General features: G+C 39.9%; 1 protein-coding gene across 3 annotated transcripts in view; it reads left to right on the top strand.

The window, feature by feature from the left end:
• The window catches only part of LOC147887820 (inactive poly [ADP-ribose] polymerase RCD1-like), a 17782-nt gene extending 12912 nt beyond the window's left edge, over positions 1-4870 (top strand). For 2 of the 3 annotated variants that reach the window (XM_087393139.1, XM_087393140.1), the window contains exons 7-8: positions 3666-3780; positions 3977-4865. In XM_087393139.1, the coding sequence (XP_087249265.1) occupies positions 3666-3780; positions 3977-4002 (141 nt within the window). In that variant the 3' untranslated portion in view covers positions 4003-4865. Of the gene's footprint in view, positions 1-3665; positions 3781-3946 lie in introns of all 3 variants that reach the window. The other variant, XM_087393141.1, reaches the window with a different exon arrangement.
• Positions 4871-12184: the final 7314 nt, after the last annotated feature.

The raw sequence follows: 12184 nt of genomic DNA, 5'->3' as shown, positions 1-12184 counted from the left end.
TACTGTTGCATGTTACATTGGTATCAGAGCTTCGGTCTGTATCCAGCTTGACTACCGCGAGTGTATGGTTGTGTTGAGATCCGGAAAGGACACACAATCAAGCGCCATGGAAGGGTCTGGAAACGATTTTAACCTCGAAGACTTTGAAGAGGAGAAAGACTACCAACAAGATACGCTTCCGCGAAGTGATGGCGAACCTTCTAGAGCAGAATCGGGTCCTCCTACAGCAGCTCGAAGAACATTCATCCCAGTTGGAAGAAAGCAGAAGACAGTTGGACTAGACAAAACAACGTCTTGAGGAAAAAGAAGCAGAAAAGCCGCTGGAAGAAAGAGGAACCACAGATTTTGAAAAACTGCTCTTGTTGATGCGTGAGGAACACAAAAAATGAGGAGGCACTGCGACGCGCAGAGCTCGCCCAAGCAAAGAGGCAACAAAAGCTAGATCGAGAGGCGATGCTTCTTTTACACAAACAGATGTTAGCCGCTATGCAGGCAAGTTTGAGCGCAGTAGCCGTCACCGCCACAGCTTCGCCATCGACAAAGGTAACACCACTCACTTGGTCCACTCCAAATTTTGTTAAGTATGATGGTAAGTGTGACCATTCAGCAATTTTGCAATTTATTCATCAGTTTGTAGCTCATTTTCCATTTGTGCGGATTCAAGATGAGCAAGATAAAGTCCACCTTGCAACCCCTCATCTTACAGGTGAGGCGGTGACTTGGTGGCAGCATTGTGCTAGTAAGCATAACGACCCAAAAATGTTTAAGACGAATTTTCTTTGGGCAACGTTTGTGACCAACCTCAAAGCCTGTTTTCTCCCACCCCAATATATGCTTAATCTGGAGGATGAGTTCTCTCGTCTCTCCCATAATGGTTTTTCTGTGTTGACATACAGTAACAAGGTCATCACGCTAGTGCAACAGTTGGGCGTGCCGGAGAGCGCCAAGATGAAGCAATTCATTCGAGGTTGGACACGGACATACGTTTTACCGTTCGGAACTTGGACCTGTCGGATTACGAGCGGTCGTTGACTCGCACAGAATTAGGAGATAAGATTTCAAAGCCTTGCAGCAGTCAAACAACACAGCGGGTAAGGATTAGAAGAAGGACAACCAGTTCCAAAAGAAAGACGGCTAGGCTTTTGGTCAAAAGGAGTCCAAGCCAAAGATGACACCGGTTGAGAAGGCTAAAGCGGGTATTGCGGGAGGCTATCTACAGCCTGACGAGCAGGAGCGGTACCACGAAGAACATCGTTGTTTTCATTGCTACCACATTGCTGGGCATGGCAAGAAGGATTGTCCAAAGTGGCTTGCCGAAAAGGCTGTGAAAGCACCTACTTCGTCTGTTGCCATGTATTGGCTCTTCCAGTCCCGCCTCCATCCTCAGCTATGAATGCCGTCTTATCTGCTTTGAACGCTGTTCCCACGATGGTCTTTCAAGGTAAGGAGGAGGGTGATTTCTCAGACGCTCATTCGAGCGTACGGCACAGCTAACGGGCATCAGTTTATTGTCCTGTTCGATATGGGGAGTTCAGAAGATGCCATCTCCCCTCAGCTTGCTAAGACAGTGGGGGTTGACAAAAGTAGTCAGTGAGGATAGTCATGCAGTAGCCCCCATGGTTCCCCTTCTGCAGTTCTTTAGGGAGTCGACAGTTGCAATATCATTCAATAGAGAGGTTGATGATGCCTTACCATTATTGTGTCCTCCACTTTGTGAGGCTAGCCATACAGACCACGAGGCACGTGCAGTAGCAGTGACAGTGTCTACACCTGTAGTTCAGCACCTCAACACCGTCCTAGTATCCCTTTGAGAAGACACCATGCATCTATCTCTTAGTTCTTTGCCTCTTTGTAGGAAGCGATACATAAGTGTAAATGGTCCTTTTAGCTTTTTATGTTTTAAATAAGAGAGAGAGAGAGAGGGATTGAGATTTTACTCTTGTTTTTTGGAAGATTTGGTTTCTTGACTTGCTTGTTTATTTTTGTTTAGTCACCTTCTTCCTTTCTTCTTCCTTTCTTGTTTTCTCTCTCTTTTGTTTATTTGATGTATTTTAGTAAGCATTGGGTTTGCCCAAGAGACTCCGCAGGTCTTTAGAAACCCAATATAGTTGCTTATGCTTGGGTACTGATGACGACATAAGTGTTGGATGGCTAATGAGCTTCAAGCCCCCTTAGTTGGAAAAGGAGAGTGAGGAGGATGAACCAAACCTCTCAGCATCCAAATTTGGAGGCCTACATGGCCACATTTACTACTTTGCTGGGTGTCAACTTGAGTTTGAGAGGAAGTGTGCCACCTGTCTACCACTTGTTGGCCTGGTATATGCTTTCGTCCATTCAAATACATAATAGATAATAGATGAACTTGTCATAAATTTTCAGAGGATTGATGGCTTGAATTGCCCACGGCTTCACAGCAGAGGGGGGCAGGGGCCCGCGGAGGGGGTGTGGAGGGAGGGACTTGGCCCTCCTCTATATAAGGGTCCTTGAGGAGGAGGAGCATCTTCAGCCCCTACTCAGTTTTTAATGCGGACTGCACCTTGGGTCAGTTTTTAATGATGAGCAATCCACATCCCTCAAGCGTACGTTCTTTTGGCTGAGTATTACTCCGTGTCTCTGTTCTACTTCTGTGGGAGACTTTAGAGTAGTGTGATCTGTGGGAACAATTTGCTGCAGGATAGCAAGCATTTCCTTCATATTTTGGGCAAAATATTTTTGAGACTTGGATGGCACCTTATGCATGGGCACGAGCATTCCTTCCATATTTCAGACATAATCTTTTGAGACTTAGATGGCAGCTTATGCATGGGCACTCGTCAGAATAATGCTTTGCTTTCTTGTAGTTTTCGTTTCTATTTCAAATTTAATTTGTGCCTCTTTCTGTCAGTCCTTTTTCACTCTTTTCCTTTTGTTTCTTTTGTTCTGTCTTATACTACGATCAGATTTGGCAAGGTCACGTGTAGTGAAAGTTGAAACATGGGAGTCCAAGCCTGGAGGAGGGAGAAGGCTTTGTTATGCAACTGCCTGCAAGTGACAGTGGTCCTAAGAAGATAATGAGCGAATAATTAGAGAAAGAATTCAGATTCTTGCTGCCAGCAAATATGCAAGTAATCCAATCATAGCTCTTGCAAATCAATCAATAAGCCAAAGTATTCAAGGGAAAGCTATCCACAAGCTTAATCAACCAGTATTTGATAGAGTGAGCTAGAGATGGCTGAAGGGCCCCCATGTGGTGTGTGTGTGTGGGGGTGTGTTGCTCTTTCCTTGCTCTTCATCTGGTTCTTCTTCTTTTGTGTGTGTGTGTGTGTGTGCTTGTGTGCACGTGACTTACCTTCATTTTTCAGAAAGTTTTCAATTTGTGAGATTGGACATATTCTAGTCCTAGAAACTAGAAGGAATATATAATCACACATTTTCAAGCTTTTTTGTAAAGAGCTCATAGTAGTACAATGATAAGGTTTCCTAGTACTATAGTTTGAAGGGTGCATGTATTCAGAGCTGCTATGACGCATGAATTTTTTGTCAGACAATCCTTTTGTGTACATTTATTAAGCAGGGAATTTCTTGGACTTGTGTCTGCAACCTGATGAAGTAGATGGAACCTGCTTTTTTGTGGATGGTTGAGATGTTGGAGGGAGTTGGGTTAATAGGTATGAATGTGATTGCAGGAAAAAGCTAGTCCTAGCTTTACCAGGAAGGATCAATTTTCTACTTGTGAGGTATCACAGACGAAAGAATCTAATGTGATACCTATGGCAAGGGATAAGAACTCTCAACAATGTGGTGAGCCAAGTTTTGTTGTTGTTTTGGGGTATCTTTTTGAAATACATTTGTGCGTTGGTGAGTGTAGATTTTCAGTTCTAATTCTAGCCGTTTGAAAAATATTTTATCCGGGTTTCCATTGAACCCTTTCTTCTACTTAAGCATGCCATTTGTCATGCTAATCCAGATGGCACTATTTTGGTTTGAGGATTTGCAGATTGTGTAAATCAATCACAGGCTTGAGCACACTTCACAAATTTAAGGGGCTGATTTGAAGGGCACGAGCCACTAAATCTTGAGCATAAAGGCGAAATTCCAAATTTTGTCTCTGGTCTAAAAGGACCATCGAATTTGTGAGATTGTTACCAACTCATTTTGGTTATGTCTTTTCAGTGGGTCATAGCTGTGTCTGTAGATTGGCATGTCAAATGCTTTGGTAGTTTCTGTAGCAAAGATAAGACCAATTTGTCGACTATCAATATGTTGATTCTGAGGGGCTGTTTAGCTTTTCACTTTATTTTGAGTGCCTCTCTTCATTTTTGTGCAAGAATAATCATCGCTTTAAAGGTATGCTTGTTTTCTCCCACATGCATTTCGATTTTTATAGATTGTTTGAATGTTCCTTTAGAGCATTTTTTATTGGCTTACATTATATTACTCCTTTAGGCCACTGAAGTTTAATTGATTTGAATATTTGTGTCTAGTTCTGTAGCAATTTTTGCGCTTGTGTGACCAGCTCTACGAAGTTGTGTTACTGGTATTCTCTGATTCCTTCTGTCTTATCACGTGCTATAATTTTGACACAGTTACATCCAGTTGATTGTGTCTTGGAGATGAGAGAGAAAATGTCTCAAGTCATGTAAATTAACACTTTTAAAAAGGAAACCTGCAACAATCCTGTTCAGGATGACCACATTCCCTAACAGTAACTGATAATTTGAGGGCTGTTGATGTCTCTCTGTTCAAGACCATTCATGCCTTGTGAAGGTGCAGTTAATGCAGAGCTTCTTGCCTTTTGCAAAGGATCCACACCCATTGTTGGGTGGTGATGACATCAGTAGTAGCTAGTCCCTGCTATGTGTGATGGAGTTTATGGATTCAAACCTTATAAGTGATTATCATGAGGTTGAAACTACACTATGTGTCGCGTCTTTTAGAGGATGAGTTTGTGCATGTTCCTGTATTCATCTAGAGGCTTTTCTCTTCAGCTCATTTTGAGACTTTGTGTACCACGTGTATACCGTCCATTGCTTGGAAGACTTTTAGCTCTTTTGAGAGCTTTCCTCATCAGCCCATTGAGAGACTGCAGGTATCATGTGTAAAAAATACTGTTCTTAGCCCGCTGCTCTGTGTGTGCGCACCTATGCATGTAGTTTATCCCCGGCTACTCTTTTCCATGGAGTACGTTGCCATAGTTTCCACGACAATGATATCCTAAGCAAGTATCGCATGAAGTATAATTTCGAGAACATCTCTCTTGCTTAGGCTGCAACTGACCTCAGTCTTGTGTTTGATTATAGGAAACGATGAGGTTTAGAAAAGTGTGAGAGGACTTTCAGGGCATCTATTGGGCATCATCGCTCAAGTGATTCTTGAACTTAAGCCAATGATTTGTTGAAGTATTCACGTCTTCTATTAATGGAGCCTCTCCATAAACGTGATAACCCCCAAGAGGCCTCTCCAATGCCGCACCTTCCATCAAAAGATAAGGGTCCTGTCAAGTGATTTGCATAAAAGGAGGCCAAAGGGGGCTAAAAGTGTTTGCACTCGCCCCACTCTTATGGATTTTTAATGATATGGCAATGTAAGTCTATAAGCGGAAGGGTTCGTAAAATCTTGCAGCCATCTAGAGAACATGCTATATCTCAACACACCAATACCATTGAAACCAAAGTATGAGATTTATGAAAACACACAAAGCTCTACTTGATTTACTAGAAGAACCAAAGGCATAACAAGAAGATGGTGACACTGACTGGGTGAAGAGTTCACCCCCGAGATGGGTGGCTCATGCGTCCCATCTAGAGTATTATGATATTTCCATTATAGAGCAAGAAATTTCACGTCAAAGGTTATGCCTTTGTCCATGAGTACGGGGGATATTTTTATAGGGCTTAATTTATGAATGATACCTGCCTTCTCTCTTTGTACGGGCCTGGTCGTTTATGTTTCGTGATGAATTAACATGTCAAAACATAGGCTCAGTTAACAGTCTCCAACTAAACGATGCAAAGTATCCCTTGTGTTTGGTGCGAGTACATGGTGTACCCTATCAACCTTGCATTTTGATTTTTGTTGGATGAAATCTTAAAAGAAAGACTTGGATTTGAAAAAGAGAAGGTGCACAAAAGCATAGTTACAATCAAACGTGTAGTTTGAAAGAAGGAGGTGGAGTTTCCAAACGTGGGTTTTTTAAATATCATAATTTCAATAAATAAAATGCTATGCTGCATATTTTGACACATATGTCATTATTATGCTGCATATTTTGACATATTGTTATTATAAATAATAATACACACCTTACAAGCTAGAATTTTAATTTTAATTTAGACTTTTAAAGCAAAAACTGGTTACAAACTTACCACTGCCGAACCAGTGTCATTTTGAGTTTCGACTCTCAAAGAGTTGAACTACAAAGCTTGGAACTTGGGGCCTACGCCCATAAATTTAAAACAAAATTACAAAGTCAAATACGAAACTTTTTTCCTGCAAAAACAGCTTACAAGTTAGAACTTGCTAGCTGCAAAATATGAAAGCGATGGTGTCTGCAAACATGAATGTCAAGGCTACTAAGTACTAACTAGCTACTAAATAGCTGGTAGCTAGTAGCTAGCATCTAAAAGCTAGATCAGGCTGCAGCATGCAACCCTAGGGCCTGGAGAGCAGAAAACGTCACGACCTTGGAGGTAGAGCTGTTGCTTTCAACGCCGGAGGTACGGATGCCGTCGCACGGGTATGGGCATCAAAACGGGCATGAAAAGAGAGGCGAAATCTTAATAGTTTAAGACTTGGGTCTTTTTCAAACGTGGGGTTTTTCAAACGTTTGAAAATTTTCAAACTTGTGCATGCAAAGCAAAGTTTGATTGAAGTTTCCAAACGCCTTTTTTTCAAACGTTTCCAAACGTTCGGTAAATCAATCAAACGCGTTTGATTTTAACTATGCACAAAAGTGGTAGCTGTTGAAGATGTCCTTTGTTGGTTGAACTTCCATCTAGATAATTTGTTCATAACTCTAGGAGACTCTTTATTTCAACAAACCATTGGTATTCCAATGGGCACTAATTGTGCTGTTTTCTTAGCAGACTTCTACCTTTTTACTCATGAATTTGAGTTTATAAATTTCTCAAGAGTTTTGTGAACTTAATTGAACAGCTAGTGGAAGCTTTTGTAGTCTCTTGGATCTGAGCATTACTCAATCTTCCTTAGGTTTAGAAGTTAATATCTATGATAAATGACAACCACCTAAGTATGCTATGTTGGATATCATACGAATGCCTCACATTTACTCATACATCTCCGATATGGCTAAATATAGGTTCTCTCGTCTTTGCACAAGTAAGAATTTAGTAATTGAATTCTATTACTTCTTAGAAAGGCTACAATGCAAGAAAAGTAATGAAGAAACTCCGATTTGTCCTTCGTTGTAGTCGTTATATCTTCGGAATTTTGGCTTTGGGTATGTTTAGGATCCTTGAACGTAGAATCAAAATCCAAAGTGGGTAGCTTCATAGCCCATTTTCTTTTTGATTCTTAGATTTGTTCTATTTTTGGAATTCTTGTGCTCTTAGGTATCTGTATAGTTTAGTTCTGCTATATGTGTGTGTATTTTTTCTTCTACTTATATATATATATATATATATATATATATTCGCTCCAAGGGTGCTGACTGTTAATGACCACCCTGAATCCCAGTACCAACACCTGGTGGAGGATAAAAACGAGGTCGAGGAGGGGGAAAGCCGGGGGTGTGACTTCGCTGCTTGTGAAGCACAACGAAAGAATTGTCCATTCGACTGGCTGCCAACACGCTTGCTGCGCCATGAACAGAAGCGTGCGGTCCTGCACCAAGATTTGAAACAAGGAGATCCTTAGACTGCAGTGCCCAAAAGCCCGCCGCGATCACTCAATTAGCATGCTATATATATATATATAAAAGTTTAAATTTGAAATAAACAAATAAAAAACCAACTAATTACAAAATAATGATAATAATTGTTTCCTTGTGCTTTCGTTGGTGTTTAATTTATTGTTGCTTTTGATGGTGTTTAATTTGTTGTCTTATATGTACACTGGTTTATCTTTGTTTCCCCGTGTTAGCACATTAGTGCACTACGCATATACATACATATACATGTATATGTATATGTATCTACATCTACATCTACATCTACATCTACATCTACATCTACATCTACATCTACATATATATACATGTACATGTACATGTACATATATATTAATTATATACATATACATGTACATGTACATATATATTAATTATATACACATATATATATATATATATATATGAGACAACTCAGTCTTACAGTACTAGCCGACCCGGGTCCATCGTGTGGACCTAAATGCCAGCTCAAGCTATGAACTTGGGGTCAAACCTGCCATGACTGGAACAATGTTGGAATACCTTTTGTCAGGACTTTAGGAAGATCATGCAATTTTTGTGAGCCCATTTGCAAGTCATTAACAAGGTTATATTTGTCAATTTACTAATCCTTTTGCAATCTTTCAAGTGTTTAATTGTTATTAGAATTAGCTGGAAACGTGTAGCTTTACTCACTGGTTCTTGATTTTAGTGGAGACAAATAGATGTCTTATAAGTAGGAGAGCAATTCTCGGAGAAAATCCCAATGACCAGACAAAAAAACTGAAGAAACACTCTCCACACTGCCAAGAACCATCTACTATGACGAAAGTTTTACATTATACTGATGGTATTGGTTCCAGGCCTTAAGTAAACTTGCCCAGTCACTGGAGAACTCTGAATATGTGTGTGGTTAATGTGTCTGTTGGTACATGCGCATATGCTGTGTACAGTGTTCCAAATCCATCATTGGGTGGTGGTGGTATTAGTTGGGACGCCATAGCATGCAGTTGCATTTGGCTCTACACCTAAGAAGTTCAGGCATTGTCAGATTCATCAGTTATATATGCATCTAGCAGAGGGGCTGAACCTTATCCAGTCGTTCACATTTGTGGTGCACATTCACACTGCAACATCATCTTGTTCGATATGTATATGCAAAGCTTGCTAAAAAACTTTTGCTGGATATTCGTCCAGTTCATAAAAGGCACTACAAGTACAGTCTTGTATTCAAGTGATTTAAAAAGGAAAGGTGCATATTGCTGCACATTAAGTATGCTGCCAATCTAGGTACAGTTGTGGTGCATGTTCTCTCATAGCAACCAAAAATGAGAGCCTCCTGAAATTTCCAGTTAAGCCTGCATGCCATGGTGAGCACGTCATGGTATCAGTGTATTCCAGAGGTTATTTTAGAGAGGAAGCCACACATTAAACTAAAGTCTGACATAGTTTTCCTGATTAGGTTTCAATTTAGATTAACCTTGGGTCTTTCCAGTAGTGAAATGGCAAAGATCATGGTTGTTAAGATTTGGGTGATATGAAGACAAGTTCCAGAGCTCAATCAGTTTGGTGGCGATTCATACTGTATAAATGAAACAGGCTTTAGTGGATTTTGTTGCATTCATTCAAGGTAATTTTTGAAAGAGCGTAGACAGCTTCGGACAGCAACATTCTTCATCATTGAAATAATTTTGTTGGGAGTTTAACATCTTTCAGATTGTGTTGGGGGTGACTGAGTTTACGTAACATCCTGGTTGTTGTGCGAATCCCCCAATATAATTCATGACCACAGCAACATCCAGACTAATGCTGGACCACCCTACGTATTACTATATCTTGGACTATGTTAATTACATAATCCTAGCCTGCAGGTGCAGGCTGGGGCAAGGGTCCAAGCTCACACCTCATTTTGAATGTTAAGGCTGTTAAAATGTACCGACAAGCAATTTTGCTTCTCGGATGTATTGCGGTCAAAGCATACATTCGTTTAAAACAATTTCTATTTCTAGAGGGTAGTTTAAAACTCTGTTCTTGATATAGCATCTCTCTGGAGCTCTTATGGCAATGCCTTCTGAGGGTGGTTCAATAGTATTGTTTCCAGATTAATGCCAAATTGAACAGGGTACTGAAGCATTTTGTTATGTCAGTTATTGTTAAACCGCCTTTACTTAACCTGATGTCAGTTTTTTGAAACCGCCCTTAACATTCAGATGGTTTTTCTGTCGGGTTTATGTCGAAAGACTGGCAGTACAAAAAAATTTGAAGTAAGTTTATTAACTAGGTTTGCAGATACATAATTCATGGACTGTTGTTCTATGCATACTTTTTGATAGTAGAACTTCAGAAGTGAACAAATACCAGGTGGAAGGAGATCGAGGTCTATTTGGTCATTGCATATAAAATTTGAAGTAAGTTTATTAACTAGGTTTGCAGATACATAATTCATGGACTGTCGTTCTATGCATACTTTTTGATAGTAGAACTTCAGAAGTGAACAAATACAAGGTGGAAGGAGATCGAGGTCTATTTGGTCATTTCCTATCTGTGCACTTTTTAAATTGTTTGACTAAGCTCATTCATGCCCACCCTTTGGTTAAGAGCTTGTAACGAGTTACTTTGGAAAGAGAGCAAGGCCAAGTTCATGTTTAGTCAGGTCTCTGATTTACGATCAAAGGTCTAGTCGGCAAATATTTATTGTCATATATAATGGTTAAAGTAGGAATACAAAGGGTATCTTACAATGGCTTTCGCTAAATATGTATAATAGTAGCTAGCTTGTTATAAAATTGCTTTAATTACACAGCATGCGCTTCTCAGTTTGTGGACAATTGAGGTTTGTGCAATGCTTGAGCATGTGATTGGCAACAGGGCTGAGTAAAGCTTTTAATCTTCCCATTCTGCTGCAACAGGATCTACTTGTTTTCCTTTCTTATTTCTCAACCTGTAGTAGCTACAAGCTGTGTGAAAGTAGGCTAGTGAAAGGAAATTATGTATGGTGAATCAGCAAGTTTGTTTCAAGGAATTCTAAACGTAGATCAGAGGTTCAATGAGCGAGAATATGGCTGGATGTACACGTGAATGCTTCCAGAAAAGAGTAGAGTCAAACTTGTCTTCAGATTGCGGTGTTTCTATAGTTAAAGTAGGAGCTCTTAGAAGTGCACTTCATTATCTAATTAATTTCTTATATGTGTGTGGCAACTTATGATGATAAAGATGTTTATCATGCGCCTAATCTGTTGAAATGAATGCATTATATCATCACAAGATAATGTTGTGCAAAATTGTCTTTTCTTTGGTACTCTGCAATAAAGGAAGCCCCATTGATATAATATGTATTAAAGTCAATGTTGTATCGTAGTAAAGGAGAGGGTTATCGTCATGGCAGTGGAACTACTTTGATTTTGGAATATGGCTAGGTAAGAACAATTGATTGCATTGCTTGTAATACTGAAGACACAAACTCAAGGTTATTGCAACAATTAATTGAATTAGAGCAAATATCAAAGTAAGCACATTCACATCCCCACACCTCACCTAGTTCACACAACGAAGAGCTAAGATACTTCCTACAGCGCTCCATTAAGAGTAAATATTAAAGTACACCCTACCTAGCTCATACAAGAAAGCTAAGATACAGCCTACGGCGCTCCATTAAAAAGTAAAGGTTTCCCATGAAATATATACATAGTAATCATCTATACTTGCTACACATGATTGGCTAAGAGGTTTATAGTGTGTGTGATACATATGCCAAACGATGTATGACCAATTTGCAAGTGCGTTTACCTTGGTTAGAACCATGTGCCAAGACATTAAAGTCATTTTGTGACTGCATACGACATTTTTGGTGGTCTCACATTTTGAAGTATCACACACTTTTCACATGATCTAAGCGTGTGTGTCATTTTGTGTTAGTCTCTTTGGGCATTAATTTCAAATAAAATGTCATTTGCTCAATATTTGAGGCCACTCCTAATGTTATGGGAAGTGTAGTAAGTGGAAGCTTACAAGCACGCTCATCGAAGTTGAGCATAATTTTACTAGCTGTAATTGTGCATTAGTGTGTTTTAAAAAAAGGGTAGAGAAGCGTGCGTGGTGAAATGTAGTGAAAAGGGAGTTGTCTAGGAATTAATGAGTTCAAGCCGATTGATTGCAACCTTTTCACATATAGGTTGAGGATCCCAATCATTCTATTTCTTGGACAAACTTGAAAAAATTAATGCAATCACCCCCTTGAGAGCTAGGAGTCTTCAAAATAGTGAAGAATCAATCTAGCCCTTCGCAACCGAAGTGGGATGCCTCATACTCAATAGCCTCACC

This window comes from Dipteris shenzhenensis, chromosome 22 (assembly GCF_047967505.1).
Source record: "Dipteris shenzhenensis isolate YYH24624 ecotype China chromosome 22, Dip_SZ_1.0, whole genome shotgun sequence".
Classification (NCBI taxonomy): Eukaryota; Viridiplantae; Streptophyta; class Polypodiopsida; order Gleicheniales; family Dipteridaceae; genus Dipteris; species Dipteris shenzhenensis.
The sequence above is the reverse complement of the archived record's forward strand: the minus strand, read 5'-3'. Positions and strand labels throughout refer to the sequence as shown.